This window comes from Aulostomus chinensis, chromosome 20 (genome assembly GCF_037954235.1).
Source record: "Aulostomus chinensis isolate RoL2024-O1b breed Wild chromosome 20, RoL_Achi_v1.0, whole genome shotgun sequence".
Taxonomy (NCBI): domain Eukaryota; kingdom Metazoa; phylum Chordata; class Actinopteri; order Syngnathiformes; family Aulostomidae; genus Aulostomus; species Aulostomus chinensis.
In genome coordinates this window covers 12532967-12557406 of record NC_141339.1, presented here as the reverse complement: position 1 = coordinate 12557406, position 24440 = coordinate 12532967, and the positions used below count along the sequence as shown (strand labels likewise).

At 41.6% G+C, this 24440-nt stretch overlaps 3 protein-coding genes across 4 annotated transcripts; all 3 read left to right on the top strand.

Annotated features, from left to right (window-relative positions):
- Positions 1-63: 63 nt before the first annotated feature.
- On the top strand, positions 64-9941 carry laptm4a (lysosomal protein transmembrane 4 alpha). Of its 2 annotated transcripts, XM_086190604.1 has the most exons (8): positions 64-512; positions 2229-2349; positions 6049-6125; positions 7508-7630; positions 8174-8269; positions 8572-8670; positions 9041-9115; positions 9625-9941. In XM_086190604.1, the coding sequence occupies exons 1-7, from the start codon at positions 384-386 to the stop codon at positions 9113-9115; spliced, it is 720 nt and encodes a 239-aa protein (XP_086046730.1). In that variant the 5' UTR covers positions 64-383; the 3' UTR covers positions 9625-9941. The 2 variants fall into 2 exon arrangements, with proteins under 2 accessions (XP_086046730.1, XP_086046729.1); XM_086190603.1 differs by having other exon boundaries at positions 67-512; positions 9041-9941.
- Positions 9942-10693: 752 nt separating this feature from the next.
- matn3a (matrilin 3a) lies at positions 10694-18182 on the top strand. The gene is made up of 7 exons (XM_086190611.1): positions 10694-11274; positions 13175-13684; positions 15067-15642; positions 16543-16668; positions 17039-17140; positions 17710-17778; positions 17870-18182. The coding sequence occupies exons 1-6, from the start codon at positions 11106-11108 to the stop codon at positions 17763-17765; spliced, it is 1539 nt and encodes a 512-aa protein (XP_086046737.1). The 5' UTR covers positions 10694-11105; the 3' UTR covers positions 17766-17778; positions 17870-18182.
- A 4039-nt stretch (positions 18183-22221) lies between these two features.
- Positions 22222-24098, top strand: ttc32 (tetratricopeptide repeat domain 32). Its single transcript, XM_086189649.1, has 3 exons — positions 22222-22358; positions 22508-22674; positions 23276-24098. The coding sequence occupies exons 1-3, from the start codon at positions 22243-22245 to the stop codon at positions 23401-23403; spliced, it is 411 nt and encodes a 136-aa protein (XP_086045775.1). The 5' UTR covers positions 22222-22242; the 3' UTR covers positions 23404-24098.
- Positions 24099-24440: the final 342 nt, after the last annotated feature.

Genomic DNA, 24440 nt, shown 5'->3' with positions numbered 1-24440 from the left:
GTTCTCGTTGGAGAGATTTCCGCTCCATGAACTCAGCGAGCACAGAAACGCCATCTTCGTCAGGTACTTCCTGTGACGATGTGGCAATAAAATAAGTTGTTGTTTAATATTATAAAGATAAGATTGACTAAGTCTGAAAAGCAATAAAATCCAATTGCGTACAAATAGGTTTCACTTTTGTAAGCTACGTGCTTTGTCCGTACGCTCATCAACGGAGCATCTCTGGGCTGGTCCCTCCTCTTCCTCCTCGGCAGAGCATTTGTTTTTATCGGCGGAGTCGTGCAGCAGCTCGCTGCGGAGGTGGTGGGCGTTCCTCTGAGTTCGTTCTTTGACTGCTGATAAGGTTTTATTTTATTTTCCCCCACGACCATCAGCTCTCACAAATGTTTCTCCCTACACTTGTGGAGGACATGCATCATTTTAAGCCGAGTCGAGACAGACTGTACACCACCAGGTGTTGTGGATGTTGCCATGTCCGGACGGGGACTATCATCCTGGGGACGTGGTACATGGTATGTAAAATGGTTGGTGAGGGTTAGAATGCTAATTTTAGCTGTCATTGTGTCAAGTGGGCGAAACTACCAAGTTATGTAACGAACGTTGAACCAAACAGTACCCGGTCTGGTGTGTTTGATATTAGCATCTCCAAGCAATAGCCTTGTCCCACTTTCAACTATTCCAACCAGCCGTTTAACGTCGAGACTAGCACAGAGCGCTACCGTTAGCTTGCTTACATCCCGGGGTTGTCCAGTGTTTCTCGATGCACAAATGTCCCAACATTGAAAACAACTGTTACAGTAATATTGAGCGGGTCCTACTCCTTTCACTCAACTGGTCCATATCTAACGTTGCCGCTTGAATGTTTAGAAATAAATGACATTCGGCCTGGCTAGCGCGCTAGCTAGCCGACCCCTGGCTGGCTCAACTACGGTTAACAAAGCATAACGAGTGTAACTTCGAAAGAATCCTGTGGAAACATGAATGTATTGATAGTATACGGCTAAAACCCTGTGTGCGTTTAATGTGATTTCAATGATATTTCCTGTTTATGTTGTTAAGAGACGTATTAATAACCAGTTGCGCTTCCTCTGCGCATTTTTGTAGCGCTAATCCCCTTCTGCTTCACATACTTCTTACTTCAGATAGCGAAATTGAAGAGCTGTTGCGGGGTTTTTTGGTGTGGTAATTTATCATCATTTCCCACATTTAATGTCGTACTAGTAGTCACAATAATGATAAGCTTGTTCTGTTAAATCCACAAAAGGGACGTCAAGTTTGTCAGGAGACTTGGTGCGGCGTTTCAACTTCGTTACAACTCGGCTCAACTGGAGAGCCCTTTTTAAGTAAGACTATGAAAAGATACTAAATTGATGAGTGAATAAAAAAAATGGTCACGGAGGGCTGGATTTGTTCACATTTTGTGCTACCACACAAAAAAGATCAACATAAACTAGTAGATATATGAAAGTACCAGCGCCACTCGGTGCTGCTGGTCCCCTGCCAGTAGCCTACCTATAGAAATTCATCTCTGCCCCCCAAAATTACGCGAGTGTCCAGAAACTAAGCATTAATGAGTCCTCAGGTAAATGAAATTATACTCAAATGAATTAAACTATATTCTTCACGATAAACAGCAACAAAAATACACAATTTAACATTTAATTATCAACTTTAATAAAAATAACATAACTTATATGTATTGTGTGTGTGTGTGTGTGTGTGTGTGTGTGTATATATATATGTATATATATGTGTGTGTGTGTGTGTGTGTGTGTGTGTGTATATATATATATATATATATATATATATATATATATATATATATATATATATATATATATATATATATGAGATTAAAAGCCTCTGTTTAAACATTGAATAAAAAACTAATACACACTGGTGTCTGTAAACCTGAAACGCTCTGATACAAGTTTTGAGGTGATGGTGGCCCCAGCTCTTAGAGGAAGGAGAGGCGAAAGGTTGCACTTGTCATGACAGGCAAATTCTGTAGATTTGCTCATGATTTTCTGAAAATTCTGTTAAAATTTCAATCTAACTGCTGTACTGTTTCCTGTCTATCCACTGGATCAAATCTTGGTTAGTCACTGCACGGAAGGTGGAATGTAAATGAAAAACGCACCGCAAATCATATATATTTGATTGATAAGGTGTAGTTGAATAGAAGGAGTCTATTGTAAGTTGTGTATTGTTATTTTCCTTCTTCTCAGGTTGTCAACCTGTTGATGGGCATCCTGCTCACCGTAGCTGTTACCCACCCAGAAAATGTCCCCTCTATTGACTTGCAGTACGAAGTTATTGACCATTACTTCGCCTCTGACAGGATGTCTGGTAAGCTACAGAAACTATTATTTATATGTATGTATGTATGTATATATGCACTTACACAAACACTGTGTCAAAAGTTTAGACATGAATGAACACATGGAATTATGTAGTAAATAAAAAAATGTTTAATAACTCCAAACATGTTTGATATTCTAGATTCTTCAGAACAACCACCCTTTGCTTTGATTGCTGCTTTGCTCACTCTCTCTCTGAGCTTCATGAGGTCGTCCCCTGAAATGGTTTTCCAGCAGTCTTGAAGGAGTTCCCAGAGATGCTGAGCCCCTGTTGGTCCTTTTGCCTTCACTCTGCTCCATCTCATCCCAAACCATCTGGGTTGGGTTTAGGTCAGGTGACTTGAGGCCAGGTCATCTGACGCAGCACTCCGTCACTCTCCTTGGTCTAATAGTCCTCCCACAGCCTGGAGGTGTGTTTGAGGTCGTTGTTCTGATGAAAAATAAACGATGGTCCAACTAAACGCAAACCGGATGCGATGGCGTGTTGCTGCAGGATGCTGTGGTAGCCATGCTGGTTCAGTGTGCCTTCAGTTTTGAATAAATCCCCACCAGTGTCACCAGCAAAGCCCCCTCACACCATCACACCTCCTCCTCCATGCTTCATGGTGGGAGCCATGCATGTAGAGACCATCCGGTCACCTTTTCTGCGTCACACAAAGACACGGCAGGTGGAACCAAAGATCTCAAACTTGGACTCAGACCAAAGCACAGACTTCCACTGGTCTGATGTCCATTCCTTGTGGTTCTTGGTTCAAACAAATCTCTTCTGCTTGTTGCTTTACCTTTAGCAGTGGTTTCTTAGCAGCGATTCAACCATAAAGGCCTGATTGGTGCAGTCTCCTCTGGAGTTGATGTAGAGATGTGTCTGCTACCAGAGCTCTGTGTGCCATTTATCTGGGCTCCAGCCTGAGGTGCTGTTAACTTGTGATTTCTGAGGCTGGTGACTCAGATGAACTCATCCTCAGCAGCACAGGAGACTCTTGGTCTTCTTTCCTGGGGAGGTCCTCATGTGAGCCAGTTTAGCACTTGACGGTTTTTGCGACTGCACTTGGGGACACATTCAAAGTTTTTGCAATTTTCTGGACTGACTGACCTTCAGTTCTTAAAGTATTGATGGACTGTCGTTTCTCTTAACTTAGCTGGCTGGTTCTTGCCATCACATGAATCCTAACAGTTGTCAAATGGAGCTGTCAGCTGTGCACCAACCTGACTTCTGCACAACACAACTGATGGTCCCAACCTCATTAGGAAGGCAAGAAATTCCACGATTGAACCCTGACAAGACAAACCTGGGAAGTGAAAACCATTTCAGGGGACATCATGAAGCTCACTGAGAGAAGGCTGAGTGTTTGCAGCGCTGTCACCACAGCAAAGGGTGGCTACTTTGAGGAATCTAAAGTATAAAACATGTTTAGAGTTATTTAAAAAAAATTCTTCACTACATAATTCCATGTATCTTGCTTCATATATTTGATGTCTTCAGTATCTAGATCCTGTGCATGAGTCAAGATAACATCCCCACTGAAGCATCTTGAATGAATAGCATCAGATTGGATATTCAGCTGCTTTCACTTCCCCAACAACTGCAGCTGTGCTGAGGTTTAACATGTGATTCCCCACACTGACAAGAAACAACACTGCGCTGTTGTGTACTGGTTGCTTGGACGTGTTATCGTTCATCTGGAGGTGTTTGCGTGTTAACGTGCCGGGCCTGATGGTGCAGCTCCACGAGAGGGACGTTCCTTTAAGCCAGTGGTTGTGTTGTTTATTGGCTCGCTGAAGGCCTCTTCATTTTACTGAAACTGTGACTTGGCGATGGGGGGGAGGGGGGTACAACCTTGGTGGGTTGACCTTCCCACCGCAGCTCATGCCAGCACTCAGGGCTGGGGAGGTTGTCCACATCCCGCACAGACAATGTCAGCATTTAGACGGCTACAGCTGTTCAGACCTCAACCAGGCTGTCCTAAAGCTTTACATGACTGAGTCGGCTGCTCCTCTCTGGCACACAGCACACCGCTTTGTATCTGCAAGTCTCCTCCAGATCTTCAGAGATGATACACCGCTTGTAGTTGCGGGTTAAACATTTAAGAACTTCCGTTAGTTCTGCACGATACATTAAATTGAACTGTCAGCCTGTGAAATGATACAACAGCAAAAAAAAAAAAAAAGGTCTATTTGTGTATTTTTGCACGAATGTGTATTTCTGTATTTTTTTTAACACTAGGTCAGTTTTGTATGTTTTGAGTTGAGAAATGCAAGTTTTTGGCAACGATTTGTGTGCTTCTTTTCTTAACCAAGCAAGCAGAGTCATGATACTTCTGATAATTTAGTTTGACTTTTTCACTAAATTGTACAGCACTAATTTCCCCTTTCCTTCGTAGAAATGGATTTGTTGGCAGTGGAGTTAAGGCAGCTCGGTCACTTTTTCTTTCCCGCTATGAGGTAGCTCGCCGTGCTGAATGAAAACCGACAGTGAAACTTAAGTTCATACTGACATCGATTGTGTTGGTAAAACTCAAGTTGTCCTTGGGTCTTGGATAGCCAGACCCTCAGACATAGAAAAAGGAGGGAAAAGGAACATAAAACAAAGAAAGCAAGCACCAAAAAAAAAAATCCCCACTTCTGTTTTAGGTGTTTCTGCGTTACCCTGCAGCAGCTGTGGTCAATTCATGCACGCACTCGTATCCCATCTGCGCGAAGGCAACAGCGAAGGCAGCGTTTAGGTGGTTTTTTTTCCGATTGACCAACAAGCACATTTGGCCTCAGGCATGAACTGATAAGATTTCGGTTTTTAAAGGTCAAGATCACTGTGACCTAAAAAAAAAAATAAAAAATGTCGGATGTGGATTCAATTGTTGAAATACAATAAAAATGTCCAGTAGCATGATTTCTTGACAACATTTGATGTCCAGAAGGTCAAGTTTCCTGGCCATTATTCAACACCGCTTCAATGTTGAAGGAGTAAAGAGGAGTTCTATTAGCGGAAAAGACCTTTACACCTTCTATTGAATATCTCATGAGTCTGTACCTCATAAGCTGTAAACTGCATCTTGAATATCTAGCAGAAGCCTGTAACCATTTCCTGTCTTGATAATGTCTACCCCTGTCCTGTGGAGCAGTTTGTCTTATCTCAGATCTCACTCGGCAAACGATATCTCAAGCATACAAACATCTTTTAACCAAGCAAAAACGAAACTGAATTCAGTCCATATCATAGAAGTAGTTCTCAGCCTCTGAAACGCGCTGGCCCCCTTTTATTAATTGAAAGAATATTAGCACTTTAAGCTGACCCGAAGATTCAGGAGGTCGGTTGAGATGTGCTTCAGGCAGTTTAGCGACAGACTCATGCAGCGATGTGCAAGTATTCTGCATGTGTGGATCTCTCACGCATCATCCTCCCAGTTTGATTGACGGAGAGAAAGAACGTGGTTATGAAAAGGAAAAGCAGGCCTTTTAATTATCCCAGACTGAGCTTCATCATGTCTTTGCTGACGCTACACAGCTTAGAGCGAGCAGCTTAATACTCCCCAGAGCACACAGGCTTAAGTAGAAGCTCAGGAGATGCTGCCCCCCCCATCATGCAGCTGCTTCCAGTGTTGAGCCATACTGACTTTATCAGTGCTGAAGCTCTCAGCGTGATTCATCTTTGCCTGCATTCATTCATTAATTCATTTATCTCGTCAAACAGAGAACGCCTGTGTGGGATTCGCCATCTCTCTGCTGATGCTCACCATCAGTGCCATGATGGTGTACGGAGCCATTACTGTAAGTCTGCCCACCCCTCACACAAATAAATGCGTGCCTAAACAGCATTGCTTTCAAGAGGTCAGTCAGAATCCTGACTCAACTGGAGTGCAGCTCACCGTCTGTCGTCTTTTACCTCGCAGGCCTGCTGGCCGGACGGCACCAGAACTGACAGGTTTGATAGCCTTCTGACATGGACCCATTTTAAGCTGCTAGTTGGGCAACTTAACTGCACAGTTACACTTAAGCTGTGCAGGTTGATGCTCCCAGACCACCCTAGTAGCCCAGACTCCCTTTTGTTCTCAGTAGCGTAGAGTAGCGGTGTGGAGCCGCTGAGCCCATCGTGTCCCAGTGGAACATCCCCACACACCACATCTGCACTAGTTTGCTACAAGATGTTGGAATGGAGTGATGTTGTGGTGATTTGTGCTAGAAAACTATATTTAAAAAAAACCCCACAGTTCCAGTAGAGTTTCCCAACCAGAAGATCCCTCTGCTGCTTGTCCTTGTTCCCTCTGCATTACGCTAAGACGAGCAGATTCTCATTTATAGCTGACTTTCAGTGCCAGTTTCAATATTAGAGAGTAAATTCCCCATCACATACAAGTTTAAAAACTTGCCTTGATGCTGCACACTTGTAATGCAGCACTGAAATGATTGTAATTGAGTAGAGTGCTCCCTGCTGGACAAACTGACTAACAACACCAAGGTACCGAAGACCCTATAATTTATTTATTTTTTTGCATGAACCAGAAGTTCATTCTGTTTCTGTTTATGCACTAAACTCAGTGTACAACCACATTTTATTTCATAGTAGGAGTTGCTGGGTCAGTTCTCCTCTAATTAGGCCAAATGCATCATTTCATCTTATTTCCAACAAAAGCTGATACAGCCCCAAACGTAGACACATTTGAAATAAATGCTTCAACACGATTTGATGTTATATTCTAGCCAAAAGTTTTAGTCCTTATTTAGCTACATTACAACATTTACTCTAAACGTTTCTAACCACCTTTGACCCTCTGGCCACACCACACCCCTCCCACAGCCTACAAGTTCTTCTGTTGACCAAAGTGCCAGAGAAAACAGAATGTTGAGCTCTTCTCTTGAATGCATCTCAGAAACAAATGTGTCAAAGATCCGACTTGTCCTACACGAGCACTCTGAACATGGTTGATGTCCGCTAAAATTGGTCCAGTTCTAGCAAGGATGTAAAATCCGGAAAATACCGCTGCTGCTCAGGATGTTAGTGCATCATCCACTGTTGGACTAGAACCCACTTCCAGGATAGAACGTGGAGAGATGAGGTTGGAAATAATCCAACTTAATCCTTTTCACAAAAATAGTATCTGACGATCGGGTTGATTACAGCTGTCTCTCGTCCTGTTCCCGTTTGTCTTCAGCATCGTGACGGCTGGCTCATCCCGTTCTTTTGCTACCAGTTGTTTGACTTTGCTCTGAGCTGCTTGGTGGCCATCAGCTCTCTCACCTACCTGCCCCGTATCAAGGACTACCTGGACCAGCTGGTGAGTCCACAGCTTCCTGATTCCACCCTTCCGTCATCCCTGTACTGGCAACACTTGACATCATTTCTGAGCAATTCTATTTTATTTAAAACTGATGATGTAATTTAAGATGTTTTCACACCTCTGGTCCGATTCAATTGATGACTTCATCACCTTGGTGTGGTTGGTTTCAGAGGAGAATCCATGAGAAACCAAAAAACTGAACACCCCATCATGTAGTTGTAATGAGCTCACAAGCTTGTTTGCCATTGCTTTATTTATTGGTTCACATCATCACACTGCCCACAGCTCCCCCGCGTGGGAAACATGGCAGGGAGTCTTCAGTCAGCCACCGGTTGCTAAAATAGGCCCAGTTTGATCCATTAAATGTCCCAGTAATAAGTTTATAGCTACAGCAGCCGCAAGTTCCCATGGAGTTCATTAAGATAAATATCATTTGGGGAATTGATTTTGTTGTCACTTTTGATGGTGACATCATATCCATAAGTTGGAAAAAAAAAAAACTTTTATCAATTATCTGACACTTGATCTTTTCCTCCTCAGCCGGATTTCCCCTACAAGGATAACCTGCTGTCTCTGGACTCCAGCTGCCTGCTGCTCTTTGTGCTGGTCTTCTTTGCCTTCCTCATCATCCTCAAGGTGACACAACCTTCGTTCCTCACCTGTAAACACGTGTTCGTCATCTAAGTACTTCTTAGACTCCTCGAAAGCAAAGGAAAATTTCATGGAATACTGTGACATTTCAGAGATTGTTTCGTCCCAGACAGAAGTGATGTTTATTTACTGTCTGCGTGTGTCAGCTGAGCGTAATTACACTGGTCATATTTACCTTTTCGTGTTTTTTTTTTTTTTTTTTTAAAGATTAATTGCAGTAAGAAGATGACATCATAGTAGAGGCCTGAAGGATTGTCTTGAATGCCAGACATGTCTGTGTGTTGTAGGCGTACCTGATCAACTGTGTGTGGAACTGCTACAAGTACATCAACAACAGGAACATGCCAGAGATTGCCGTCTACCCTGCCTTCGAGACACCCCCCCAGGTAGCCACCTCACACCCCCTCGTATCATCAGGAATATCTTGGGCAGTAGTGCAATTTACTTGGATCGGGCCCTTCCTCTCAGACTCTAGCACCAGAGGCCTATGCAGAAGCCCATCCTGGCTCAGAGTTGCTAGGTTTCTTCAAGAATTGTGCTGTAGTGCTGAAGGGAACTCTCTGCTATGTGTAATGTTTAACTCAGGCCAGCAGGGGTCAGTCATGCCTCATGTTCGCTGTCCCCTTCAGAGAATGGAGCATGTCCCTGCTGAGCTCCCCCAAGTCAAACAATCACATCAGGCGCTTTTATGATCCGTGAGCTTCTGGTGAGAATTATTGCTGTTTAACGTGGCTGCTGTCTTCTTCTCTGCTCCAGTACATCCTGCCCACTTACGAGATGGCCATGAAGATGCCAGAGAAGGAACCACCTCCTCCTTACATGCCTGCTTGAGTACTTGCCCCAACACCCAAACACACACACACACACACACACACACACACACACACACACACACACACACACCACATGCATTTCTACATTCCCCTCACAAACCCTTTCAAAACACCATCCCCCACTGTGTATATGTACGAGCCCTCTGAAAATAATTGGTTCAACCCTTTTCGCTGCATTTACAGCTTCTAAAGAGCATCCCAAGGTGGGTGGGTGGGGGGTTTAAAGGTTGGAAAGACTGAAATGAATGAGCCCAGCCTTTTTATGTTTCAGTAAAGGGATACATGTGAATATGAAATTGCTTGAAACGCTATCAGCAATCCAGCACCATCCTGTCTGTAGATTGATGTACGACAATACGACAATCCACTTATTCTAGCTCTTATTGTTGAATTGTGTTACCCACCACCACCTCTAATTATTAGGATTTAGATTCTTCCATCTCTGTCTTGAATGGAGTCTGTAGCTTTCTTTTTTTTCTTTTTTTTTTCGGTCTGGTATTTATTTAGCTTTGCCGTGGTTCAGTTCTCCACCAACCCCTGCCACTTCCGTCACACTCTGCTGCTGCTGCTCCGACGGTCGACTGCATCGTGTTAGCAAAGCTAGTGAATAGTTTTCCAGCTGAGACTTGACAGGGAGGAAGCAGACGACGAGGACGACGGATGATTTTCCTCTGCTTCTTTCCCAACCTGGAGCAAACGACTAGTCTTGTGAACATTAGTAGTTGCATGCTTTTATACCTGCCCATTATTTTACCGCTGTTATGATTTTATCTTTAGTGGGGAAAAAAAAAACATTTGACTTCAATAAATGTTTGAGAACTTTATATCTTTTTTTTTGTTGTTGTTTTTTGTGTCACAGCTATATCATTTTATCATGGTTTCCTAGTTTCTTGACATGTTTGCAGTTTTTTTTTATAGGAAAATGTTTTTTAAAAAATAGTCTTAAATGTCAATATATGTGATCAGCACCTTCATATACTGGGGCTTAATATGTTCAGTGTTTGCTGAATTAACAAGAAAACAAACAAAAAAAATCTCGATTTAGAGTTTAGAAAGCCACATTTATTACATTCTACTACTTATCTGGTGGTGGTCACTTTTTTTTTTCTCCTCTGCTCAGCTTTGTGTGAGGTGTATCCACCCCCAATTTGACCTCTTACCGTCTTGGCCGATGGGGCTCTGGTAGAGATCTTCTCAGGCTGCCGGATCCCTGGAGGATTATCTTTTATTTTCTGTGATGAGAACAACATTTGGGGCTAATCTCAGATACCAACAGCTCAGTTGTGGCTTTAATGTTGGCCACATTTTAAACCAAACATTCATGAAATGTGCGTTAAACACATTTGGTCTTATCCAGGAATAAAGTTTTTTTTTGGTTGCAGTTGCCTGGATGACTGGCAGTTAAAGGAGGAGCACAACAGGTGTCAAGAGCAAGGAGCTATTCATAGCCATGAGGCATCTCCTCCTGTCTATAAGACTAAACTGAGGGCTTAAAAACCCCAGTTTTAGAACAAATTTGTGATAAAGAGGGAATGAGGCCCACCATGATCTTACTAACAAGGAAAGCAGCAGATAGAATGTGTGCTGAAGATTATTATTTTAATGCATCATAGAAGTAGATGAATTGATTTGTGCCATTGAATGTTCAATGTTTACATTATTTAACGCATTTCCATTTTTGAAGCTTCAATATGTATGATGCTGTTAATTTGATGAGTGTTTGCTGTGAGGAAGAGGAGGAGGAAGGTGGTGGTGAAACCTCTTTGCTCAGACACAAGTTGAGTAAAGGTGTCAGGAGGACTGAAGGACTATTTTCTGGCGCTCTGCCATTCTAGGCTTCATTCTGTGGCCTAAAGGTCATCTCCCCCACCTCTGGATTGGACAGGCAGTCTGACGTGTGGGACTGAGACTCCTCATATTTGGAGGCGGAGTTGAGTGGGACTCTCAGACATAGAGAGGAGACCACCAGGACTCTGCATGCAGATACCATGAAGTCTTCAGTGTGGAGCTTCTTGTGCAGCGCCTCCCTGCTGCTGTGCGATGTGCTGGCAACGTATCACCTCGGAGCAGGAGACGCTCCTCACCTCATCACCTCTCAGAGCCTGGCTCAGACCAGGAACAACGGCCGGCCACCCGCCCGGGCCCTGAACCCTGCAAGTATGTCTCACTGATGCCTCTCTTGACAGGTTATGAGTATTTAGCAGGAAGAAGTAGAAAGTAAGTTGCGAGTGTAGTGTAAAATACAGTTCTGTTACGGAGTATTTCACTTGATGTGACTTCATTCTCCTTTCACATTTTACATTGAAGTCTTGCACTTTTTACTCCACTTATTTTAATACAACATTTTAAAAACAATTCCAAATCCTACTGATAAGATTGCGTTAGCAACTTCCCAGATTGTCTCAGTTAACTGAGCATCTAGGAGGGTTGCTTCATCAATTGGTTTCATTTTCTAAATATATTAATATGCAAATTTGTGAAGACAATATGTTCTTTTTCTACTGCTAATTATTAAACTACCCTTCAAATGTATCTCGTGGCCCTATGGAGGTCCAATCTAATTTAGACTCCAATTGTATTAAAAAAAAAAACCGCTAACAAACAACATTATAGTCTTATGTGATAATAGATCAGTCAGGTATTTTTCTGCAAAATGAGTATTTTGATAGTACATACATTTAAGTACATTTTCTGATGTACATGTCGAAAATGTCTTTGAATCCAGGACTTACATCCGTACTTTCTTCTTTTATGAAACAAAGTTCAGTTACATTGTAAGATTGTTTTTAATGATGCGTTTGCAGCAATTTTAATGTCATAATCAGTCAAAATGGACCCAATGAAAATTAATCACACAGAAAAATCATTTTTTGTTGTCTTTTAGTACGATGATAATCAGCAAGTTAATTAAAATAGTGCAATAGGTGATAAAGTAAACTAAAAAGGGGAATAGTTTTTCCTCAAAATAACAATAAATTGTTACAGAAATTTTTTTAAAAAACTAAAGCGCTTTAAGTAATGTCATGCTAACTTTTTGGGAAATAAATCTATTTGCTATTTCTTAACCCATCAAGAGGATAGACGCTGTTCTCTCTTCTGTGTGTGCAGGAGGGATTGAACTCATGAATGCTAACACTTTGCATCCACTATCATTTATTGTGCTAAGCTAACTAGCGGTTAGCCAGGCTTTGGGTAGGGCAGTAAATCGGCATATTTCCCTGAAGGCAGCATGTTCCTTTAAACTCCGTATTCGAGCGAAAGTTCCATTAAACATTTTCAAGCCACAGTAGATCAATTTAATGTCTCCTTCTCTTCAGTTACTGTCATATTTATCAAAACCTTAAATCTTATGTACATTTTTAAGCAGTTTTTTTTTGTAGGATGAAAAGGACATATTAAAGTAATACTTCATCCCAAAATTGTATTTTGCCTTTTGAGTACTCACAAAAAGATGCAGAAGAGCCAGTCACATATATTTAGCTTATATTGAAAAATTGAAAGAGTACTATAATAATCACAATAAGTCCCTAAAACATTAGGTAATGTGCTTAAGTGTTTGTAAAAGTATGTCAATGGATTTAGCTTCAAGCTAAATGTACGTAGCTGTCTCTTCCTGCATTTTGGAGTCTCACAAGAAATGGAGTGGTGAATTTGTGAGGCTGAGACAATTATTTGTGAGAACTTGAAAAGCAAATTATACTTGAAAGGTTAAACTGGTGCGAGTCAAACTGTCATTGTTCAATAATATAATCTAACCAGCTGTAAAACAAGTTTTTACACTTTTCTCGTATAAAAAAAAATGCATGAAGTCTACATTTGTGAGCGGTTGTTTCACAAGTGCAACAGTACGGGCTTGTTGTAAATGCCTCAGGTGGCTGCACGTACTCTCATGCTTCCACTAATCATGTATCTCTGCTCTGAGGAAAGCAAATAAATTGTTGTATATTGCATTACAACTTACCAAGTATACACAATGTCAACTTACAAAACCCTCCTGTTTACCTGCCTTTATCCCACTAATGATCTCTATCACTTCTCCTTTCTGGTGGCCCTGTAGTTCACAGAAGTGACTACACGTATAGAGGAGGGTATCACTACCACTACCAGCCACCAAGGATCCCTCCACCGGTCGTGTATCCACCTTTCCCCCTCTCTCCTCCAGTGACTTACCACAGACCCTCAGTCCCACTGCCACCTTATTACCACAGATTCAAAGGGCCGCTGCTACCACACAAACCCCACATGTACAAAGGTCCGGTCCCACCTGTAGCACACCATCCTCATCACAGGATCAAAGGTCTGTTCCCTTATAAATTAACAGGCCCGTGCCCATCAAAGTCAGACCCAGCAGTACCAACAACGCCTGTGGCATACCTCCCTACCATCCCTCCAACTCAGCAATACACAACAGCGCTGCCAACTCTGCCAGCAACTACTGCGGCACCGGTGACAACCATCATGCCAGTGGTGGTGACCACTGTGCCCCCGGTGCAGACCACCACTCCTGTGACGCTACCGGTCAGTACCCAAAGCGGCTTCAACACCACCGTCAGTCCTATGGAGACAGGTAGAATATTACCAGTCAGGTTTGCTTTTGCAACCCAACCAGTATACTCCTCAATGTTTTCCCAGTCAGGTCCTTTTGCTTGAAAGTAGGAAAGACTAGATTTATACTACAACCACTTCAGTAGTTAGTACTCTCTTTCTGATTGATACCACTCATGTATAAGCCAGCAGCGGGCTAACTTAGCTTGGTATTAGCAGGATGAAACGCTAATCCTGCCTCTTTAAAGTGTTTTGTTTTTTTCTTTTCCCGGAGAAGTTTATAGATGTGTGAGTTTGGGTCACACATTTCTATTTTTGATCTCAAACTCCTGTGCCATCTCACTCGCTTCTCTTACTGGTTAGCCTCATACTGACTGTTCGAGTCACCGTGCCAAGAAATGGACCTGGGGGACTTTTGACATAGCATTGCTAACCTGCCCCTCCGCAAACATTCATCGCACTAAATTGACTTGTGGTTGGCGAGTTAGCAGGGGCTAGCAGCCAGTCTCTGTCGACCTCAGGAAGTTAATGCAGAGGAGAGAATGGTATCTATGGACTTGTCTGGTTCTGGGGAGGACAAGAATTCTCCCCTTAAAGTTGGAGTGAACCTTTAAAGAATTTTCTTTGTCACCCCCAGGTGTTACCAGGATTTGTGCTAAGCTAAGCTAACCAGCTGCTGGAGGTAGTTTCATTTTTGCCCTACAAATAAAACAGCGTTATCAATCTGCTCATCTAACTCTCAGCAGAAAAGCAAATGATACTTTCCTTCCCACAATGTCAAATTATTTTTATCAGTTGTAATCGTATAAGTGGTTTAACTGAATTTTACACTTTACTTCACTGATGAGACAAAAGAAGTGTCCTTGTCAGATGGAATTGCATTTAATCATGATAGAGTTTCTGAAGAATAACAAAATCAACCATTTCACAACTTTTATTTTGAATGTAATTGAGTTAGTATTATTGTTTCAGACACGCGGAGGGGGGGGGGGGGGGGGGTTCTGGAACTAAACCACAGATACATGTATGTACATGTGTAAGTGATGGACAGGCAGGACTCCTAACACTGTGACGTCCCTTTTGCTTTGTACGGCATCCTTTCATTCAGGGATATGCGATGAAAGGATAAGACCAATGAGATGTCTGATGGACTGTTGACCGCAGAATGAATACAGTATGTCTCCTCACAAGCCATACTGTATCATTGGAGAACCTTTATCATGGCAGTGATGCACACGTTTTCTTTGTCACCACTGGAATGTTCTCTGCGCATCTCAGACTCTATGAATATTAAATACAGTTCCTAGCAGTGAACTGTATGACTCTGTTCAACCAACAAGCGTGATTGTGTCTCTGAGTCATGAGTTTTGCTGTTAATGCTGCGGTGGTTTGGTTGATCACCAGAGACGGACTCTCAGTGCAGGAGCCGTCCCCTGGACCTGGTGTTCATCATTGACAGTTCTCGCAGCGTGAGACCTGGGGAGTTTGAGAAGGTCAAGATATTCCTGGCTGACATGGTCGACACTCTGGATGTGGGTTCGGAAGCCACCAGAGTAGCTGTGGTCAACTACGCCAGTACGGTCAAGATCGAGTTCCTGCTCAAAGACCACTTCAGCAAACTTGACATGAAGAAAGCTCTTTCTCGTATCGAGCCCCTGGCAGCCGGCACCATGACGGGTCTCGCCATCAAGACGGCAATGAACGAGGCCTTCACCGAGCAGTCCGGAGCCCGGCCTCGCTCAAAGAACATCTCCAAAGTGGCTATCATCGTAACAGACGGGCGACCTCAAGACCAGGTGGAGGAGGTGTCCGCTGCAGCCCGGGCCTCTGGCATTGAGATCTACGCTGTCGGTGTGGATCGCGCCGACATGCGATCCCTGCAGCTGATGGCCAGCATACCTCTGGATGACCATGTCTTCTACGTGGAGACATACGGCGTTATTGAGAAGCTCACCTCCAAGTTTCGGGAGACTCTGTGCGGTAGGACAAAGAGGGGACCGCGAGACCCACCATTCACCCTGGTTCTAGTTCCTCAGTAGGAGGCACCTACAGTCTAACGGGGGTTATGTTGCACATGTGTAATCATTTGAAGTGTTGCAGATGAATCAAAAATCTAAACAGCAGATGTTTCAATCCCCACATGGACTGCAGATGTCAGCACTAGAACCTGATTGTATCTGCAAAACTAAACCCCAGTAAAGTCTTTGGGCCATGCGGCCCTAAACTTTCAAACTTAAAAAAAGAGATTCATAATTGTCTGTGTGCGACAGACAAAATTGTTTCGCAATCAAGGCGTCATCATAGCGACTGCTTTGAATTAATTCCATTTGTCCGTGAGAACCTCACTTTTTCAAATTAGAACAGACAAGTACAACGTCCTTGTATGCGTAGAGGCCGGCGGGATGAAGCCTTACGTGACATTTCTCCGCACCTTTTTGAGGGTGAAATGTGTTTTAACGCTCAAAATATCTTCATAAACACGAGAGTTTGGAAAAATGAGGGTCTGTTTTAAACACCTATATTTCTATGTAACTGCTGTTTGTCTCGTCCCGTTGGCTTGATGTGAATTACCTGTTTGTCCTTGTCATGTGGGTTGTGTACTTCAAGGTTCTGTGATTTTACCTGTGTTGTCCAACACACAGTGAACCTAAGCAGTTTGTAAATGACCTTGGCTGAGATGTGGTGAAGGTGTATGAATGGACCCAACGTATGTGACGTGTTGTCAAGTTGGAAACACCAAAAGTAAAGCTTGCAATTTTGTTTTGAAAAATCTCAAGCAAGGAAAAAAAAAAAAAAAAATTACACCAAACGCTTAAACTGCATGCTAGCACATGTAACTGTACCCATGCTGCACCATCCCTTAATCCCGACTTATTCTAGGTCTGGACCCCTGTGCCATGGGACATGACTGCGAACACATATGCGTCAACAGCAACGCCTCCTATTACTGCAAGTGCCGGAATGGTTATATCTTGAATGCGGACAAGAAAACATGTTCCCTGAAACGTAAGATCATACTGTATGGATTCCTGAGCTAAATATGTGTATAGAACTTTAAAAGAAATGTGCTTGGCTTGAAAGCAGGGCCTTTCACAACATCACAACCAATTGGTGCATCGTCCCTGACCTGTATATAACTGCTGACTTCAGAATTGTTGGACAATAATCGGGTAATATTATAGAATTAATTCATACAGTGCTGTAATACTGCTTTATATTGGACATCATTTAAGGTGCTTGGTGAGGTTTCTGTTCTTTCAAGCTTTAGTTTGTTCAGGATAGTTGAAGAAAGAAGAATGGGTGTTTTTGTGTGTCTTCTTCTCGACCCTCTACTTGATCCGTTACGCTGACGTGAAATGTCTTTCTATCGGAAAAGAGGTGAAGGTGGAGGTGAAGGTGGAGGATCCCTGTAAATGTGAAGCCCGACTGGCCTTCCAGAAGCAGACCCAAGCGGCCATCCAGCAGATCACAGCCAAGAATATCCTTTCTGTTGGAAACCACCTGGATAAACAGTGTCGGGGGTGGAGGCATCTGTTAACTTCTACCTGCCGACTGCGTTGGTGGGGTAATGTTTAAGAGAGCCATGAACCAACTATTGCCATGGATTCCACCCTTTCATCAGCCAAACTATCACAAAAATTACCAGCCAGGCATTCAACAAACCCGGTCGACGTGTTCAACAACATTTTAGCAGATTTGCATAATAAAGCGAACATTTAAGTACCAGGTAAACACAGAGGTAAACACTCTCCAAGGGCCTTCTTTTTTTAGTGGCGTACGAATATTTATTTGTTTCTATGGGACAAAAAGGAGAATAAAGGATTAAAGAAAAAAAAACCACTCAAACAATTAGAAAGCACTTGGGAAGGCACATACCTCCAACAAGGTAACCTCAGCTAAACCCAATATAACAAAAAAAAGAGAGGAGCCGTATAATTTTTGCGTAAACCTAACAGAGGAACAGGGCCGATCACATCACATCCTACATTTCCCAGTGGCGCATGTTGACTCTCTACTATCAGTTGCTGTTTCCTTGACTGAGCTCACTAGCCGACGTATCTGGGAGAATAGAACGCCTGGAGAACATAGTGGGCCGAGTTTAAAGACGGACACCGTGTAAGTGCTGGCGGGGTTTTTCTGCGTCACTGGTATTAAAACTTTCCCGCCCACCACACAGTTTGACCACTTGTTTATTTGCTTTCTGCAGGGGGCAGCTAACTGGTTGGCTTCCAGTGGGACACGCGGACCACTCCAACACGGGCGTTGCTTCGTCTCATTTCAACAGCAGATCGAGCGAAACTGTGACGAATAAACCAAAATCCCTCCAATTACAGAGTTGCGGACTTCCAACAGCGAAGACACAATTGTCCGAACCTTTTTAAAACTGCTGTAATGGCTACTTTTTCTTCCTCCACACATTTATATGAACATTGTGGGATTTATAATCACCCCATCATATTATTTCCTGTGTCCTGTTTGTGCAGACATGCATATTGTACATAGTATGGTTTTTGTTTATATTTTTTGTGAAAATGTCTGATTGGATTTACTTCGATTAAATAAGTAAGAGTAAGAGATGCTCTACTCTGGCAAGTTCATTTAGTAATAAAGTTTGCATATTTTCTTTATATGTACTCTTTTTCAACAGTTGTGTTTTTTATGATGTACTGCAGTAATAAATAATGACCTCTTGGGTTCGTGAATGTTCTGAGTTGATATTTGCAATGATCTATACAATAAAATCCTCACAAAGGACTTTTTTTTTTGGCCACACTGTTGTCTTCTTATTGAAGCGTGTGTGTGTGTGTGTATGTGTGTGTGTGTATGGGGGGGTCCTCAAACTCTTCAGCCTCGGACCCCCCAGGAGCCAGAGCTCCCAATCATGGAGGCGGCTGAAGCATAAAAAAACAATAGGTGACAATCAAACGTGGCCTACATTCACATCCGTCATTGAGATTTTATTTGAATGAGCAATCATTGTTAGGTTTTGCCACAATTATGGCTTTAAAAAAAAAAAAACGGTTACTTATAATCAGCGTTACTTGGTGGGAGATTTAGGGTTGATGGCATGATCAGCCATTAAAAAACATTTTTTAACAAAAGGAATATGCTTTATTCTCCTTTTGATTTGTTCATCTTGGTCTTTTTCTTATGATTGGGTGGGGTGTCGTGCGTGGTGTATACTTTTTAAAAACGCAAGGAATATAAATTTTCCATATTCATATAAAATGCAATAAAAGGGGTTTTTGAACGCGTCTGAATATTTCCATGAGGGATTGGTCATGTCAATGAGCAGACATTGGATATGAACTCATTCGATTTTCACTCATTTATATATTTTATCAAATATGGTTTCTGGAAATCATCACATGATCCCCCCCAAAGTGTATTAATAACATAAATACTGCAGCACTAGCAACATTTTTAACTTTCAGTGTTGATGCAGAATCTCGGAAGAGAAACTGATATAATATGTAGAAAAAGCATACTTGGTGATTTGTGTGTGCTGCAAACCCTTTTTGAGAACTCCTGAGCTCGAGAATACAGACAATATTGAATGTAAAACCTACTTTTCACCTGATCTTATGAGGCTGCAGTCAAGCTGATTTGATTTGATTTGATTTGATTTGATTTGATTTGATTTGATTTGATTTGATTGATTTGATTTGATTTGATTTGATTTGATTTGATTTGATTTGATTTGATTTGATTTGATTGATTTGATTTGATTTGATTTGATTTGATTTGATTTGATTTGATTGATTTGATTTGATTTGATTTGATGGAACAGCGCACAATTAAACTCGTCCCTGGGTAGGAAGACAAAATCTAGCAGGATATCTTACTACTACCAACAAGAATAGCAATGATAATAATAATAATGATGCTATCAGGCTCCACACAAGATGTACACTGCATGGCTACTGGCTCTATATATTCTAGCTAAAATCATGTATTTAAAGATGAATCTACTTGTTAACAGTTTTATTTTTCGCTCTTAGCTGATGACTCCTTATGGCTCAAATCGAATAACCTTCAGCAGAAAATGATTTTATAAAATACTGTGACACTGTTGTCGCTGTTGGTTAAGAGCCTATTTTAGCAGGTTCAACATGTGTTTTTGTACATCAAGGTATTATATAAGCTTCTCTTATACTACTGTACAAATTTGAAGTCATATCGTGTATTTTGGTGTCAATATAGAAAGGTAAATATGATCTCTGACATTTATGTTAACAATGTGTTACAAGTCACTCTTGACCTGCAAGATCTCAGATACCAGAGGTCAGGGGAAGATGGCTGCTTGACCTCAGCAACACACAAGATGGATTAAAGTTGACAGAGTGAGTCTGTTGATGTGGCTAACCTGGACTGACGCACGTTTGATTTTCCCAGAACCACCAACTGTTTTATCATCGTCATATCTTTTTAACACCCTAAGTATTGCCAAAAAAACAACAGCCAGGGGTCATGGCGTTGACCCTGGAATGACTGGGGTTATTTGCCAGGAAGAGCGCGGACAACAGAGCGCCTCTGTCTGCTATGTCTGTGTGAGGTAGTGAGTCAACACGCCAACATTTACCTCAAGTCTGGTTTGGATCCTTTCCCTCCTTCCTTTTACCAGAGCAGCTGTTTTATGTTTGTTTGCCGTTTCAGTGTCTTTCATGGTTACCACACACACAGGCGGTCAGAGAGGTGAGCCCACCAGTGTGTCGACAAGGGAAGACGAATGGGATTGACACACCACTGCGACGTGGAAAAGACACATAAAAGCTCGGCGCAGTACATTCCTGTTCAGATGGGTTACGCTGAGAGAGATGAAAACAACAACAACAAAAAAAGGACTTTAAAGCTGTTTTGTATCTTCGTAAAGTGTTGAGGCGTTAGACTGTGGAGGACATGTTTCAAATCCTCTTTTTTTTATATACGTACAGGAGAGAGATGAAGTGAGGCTGTTTAAAGTAACCATATGTAGTCATACCTGACAGGAAATACCAGGAAATGTGTGTTTTACAAGCTGTAGGATAGTTTGTAGTCAGGCATAAGAAATACTTTACGTCTCATGTCACACAGATGAATGCTTCCTGAGAGGATTCACAAAAACTGAATCTTGAGGATTTTCATTTTATGATTTGCCATAAGGACCTTAAGGAAGGTAAAAACTTAATAAAGCAGTACTGAGATTAATGGGATGTCCCTGTGAGTATTCAGTACAATAAAGGGATCAACAGAAAATCAAAAAATATTTCCAACTCTGTTAGAAAAATAGAGAATGCGTATTTTTTAAATATTAATGTGGGATGAGTATGACCTGCACATACAGTAGAACTGTAACAACAATTTGAGTATTTATCGCCTTTAAAGATGTTTTAATGCTCCTTGGACATCTTGATTTAGCCCCACATAATTATTTTTGATTAATCAGTGTATTTCACTAAACAACCCAATAAAATCCCAGTTCAGTCTGCATGAATCAAATTAAATTTTTTAAAAAAACTACAAAAAGGGGCTGTATTAAAATTTGATTTATGCAGTGAGCAAGTAGCTGAACTGAAGCTCTGGTTAAATCAGAGAGTGACCCCGGTGAAAGGTCAACTCTAACGACGAGTGAGAGCGAAGAGGACCCCTGGATAAAGGTGCGTGATGGATGTGTGTCCCGGCTCTGCCTCACCCAGGTGGACTTTGATACTCTGTGTTGAATTCTCTCAGTACACAGCAACATTTAGGACGTTAGAGGAAGTTCCATGTAGCTGCTGGACACAACAAACTTTACTTCAGGAGCAGCTTTGTTATCATTTCTAGTATAAATGACGGAACACTGAGATGTCACAGCTGTATTAAAACCCTTAAATGCATTCGCCTCGTAGCCCGTGTTTCCACCCTGTCTTGGAATGTTTCTGCCATTTTCAAATCGATGTCAGCAATAAATGTCTACATCCTCTTCCTGTGGGTCAAACTGCTTGATCTGTTTCAACTCGTCCACACACTCTTAAGATAAATGAGGCCCAAAAAAAGGAAGTGCGCGGCTTCCAAGTGATGTCTTCTTTCTTAAGTTGTCATTTATTCTGCGAAGAGTTGACTTCTTCACCTTGGAGATCGTCTAAGAATTCCTCACCACTTTACTTTGGGGTTGCCCCCTTGTTGTGTTTGTACTGCAGAGAATGTCAACATTATCCTGGGGTGGTGTGACAGACCTTTGACTCTGTGATGGTTGCTTTTTGTTGTTGTTGTTGTTATTGTTAAAATTTAAATTTTTTATTTGGAAATATAAATTAATATAAAAAAACTATCATACAAACGAAATAGCTCATAACAGGAATGCGTCTCAAAAAACATGCTTGAAAGGAACAAGAGAAATTAATGCTTTCATTAATAGGTCGTTTTCCTGAGATCTAAATCTGCCAGTAAACGCAGCAATGTTAAATAAATATAACATACGCAACCTATTCGCTCAGAATAAATAATACACTGAGTGTACTGGTTGTTTAGCTTTCTCGCTGAAGGTTCCACTAAACCACGCCTACTTCAAACGTAGTAAAACATGATTGGTCTACGTCACATCCGTAGTTGCGAAACACAATGGCGGAAGATAATTCAGAAGTATTTCAGTATGCCAGTGTTGAGTTTAATAAACAGAATTTCAAGCAGGCAGAAGAACTGTACACCAAGTTTATCTCCTCCTGTACACAATCCAGGTATTACATTTCTTTTTGGAGAAGCTAGCGGCTAAGCCACTTGCGGCGAAGTCAGTTTCTCAACACTAAATTAATTCCTGTTAGCTTGTCAGACGGTAGTTTTTACCTCGTATTTATCCACTTCCTCTTTCGGTTTCGTGTTTTCACAGGAAATGTGATGCTAATTGTTTGGCCAAGGCTTATAACAATCGCGGACAGATAAAGTACCTGAGGGTGGACTTCCATGAAGCGGTAGAAGATTACACCTCGGCAATAAAGGCGGACAGCGAGCTTGAAGTCCCTTTCTACAACCGCGGGCTCATAAAATATAGACTAGGTAAGAATAGTCTTTTGTCATAAAAAGGATGTTTTAATCATTTTTATTCTTTAAACAAAGGTGTAAGGTTATGTAGCCTGAGCAGATTGAACAAATCGCCTACTTCTAGCGATGTATTTCAAAATAAAATCTCACTTGAGGAGGCGTTGCAGCGTCTCTAAAAGTTTTTTTTTCATGAAAAAGATTTTTAAAAATTTACAATTCATTAAAAAAGTGCAATGAGTGTTCGTTGTATATGAAAAATCCTTTAAAAGGCTGCCAAAATAAATCGTAACAATAGAACATCATTTTTTTGTGTCTCAAATTCCCAGCAGGGTTTCACTTAATGGAAAAAAAGAAAAGAAAAGAAGAGAAACTGGTAAATAAAATCTGGCAGGCGTTACAACTATGATGTCTTTTCTTCTTCCTCTAGGATATAAGTGACAAGTGAGTCGAGAAGGACATGTCGATACCGATAATGTGAAAAATGACCAACTTTGGTGTGAGGCCACTAGATGGCACTGTGGTTACACTTATCAGACTGCTGACTTCGGAAGTGAAAATGCTGACTGTAATAATATCTCACCAATCATAAAAATCTTTTTTTTTTTTAATCACACAGGTTTCTTTGAAGATGCCAAGAGTGACTTCCTGCAAGCGCTAAAACTCAACCCAGATTTTGAAGATGCCAAAGTGAGCCTTCAACAGACACTGGCAGACCAGAAGCACAAGATCAGCAGAGGATACTGACATCCGGATGACCTGCAGAGCATGAGAGCGTGTGTCCTGCAATAAAACGTGTACCAGTGTGCTTTCTGTTATTTAATCCAAAGAATGAACATTTCAATTATTTAAATGTGTCTGCAAATGGATAACCCTTTAAGTGGCAAACAAATGAAGAAATCTCATGCAAACACACGGCTGACACTTGCAAAATCATTTAGTTCGTGAAAGGAGCTGGAGCGCAGGCCACATTGGAATGGATGCTGTTAAAAACATGATTACTGAGCATTTCTTGTCTACGCTGATTTCATTCTGGTGAGAAAATGAGCTCATAAGTGGCATTATTTGTTTTGTTTTTTTCTTTCAGTGGGCCAGGCAGGCTTAGTGACTCACTTAGGAAAAACAATGAGCTGGGTTTTTACTGTAAACGGGCATCATTTTACTTAGTGACACTCAAGGTGCTTTACAGTGTCACAGTATTACCTCATTTCAAACACCAGCTCATCAGTGTTTCGCTCAAGGACACCTAGGACCGCAGGCCAATCTGGTTTATTTTAAATCCTTTTTTCTGTCTACGCTGTTAATTCTAAGTGATGAATTCGCATTTGTTGTCACAGCCTCTCTCAAAGACACAAGCAGCAGGTAATAAAAATGAACAAAACAAGATGCAACTGATGAAAGAGACACCTTAAAATTGTTTTTGATTGTCCAGACTTTGATACATCTCCAAATTTGGTTTGTATCGGATTAGAAAATTAAATAAATAAATATATATATATATATTTAAATCTTGTGGGTTTTTTTCTGCTCTCCATGCTGCATAAAATGGATCTGTTTGTTTAAAAACCAGGTTTGGACCATTAATCTGAGCAAGGCCTTAAACTGGACTGACCCGGGGGCTCAGACCTGCACTCTTAATTACCGAACAGCCATTGTTACCTCCTAAGCTTTGCCACCTTGTATCAGTTAAAACTGGATTTTTGGAGGTTTGTGACCATAAATGAACCATGATCACCAACTGGTTTTCTCAAATGAGGCACACGGTCACAGTTTCGAATCCTTAA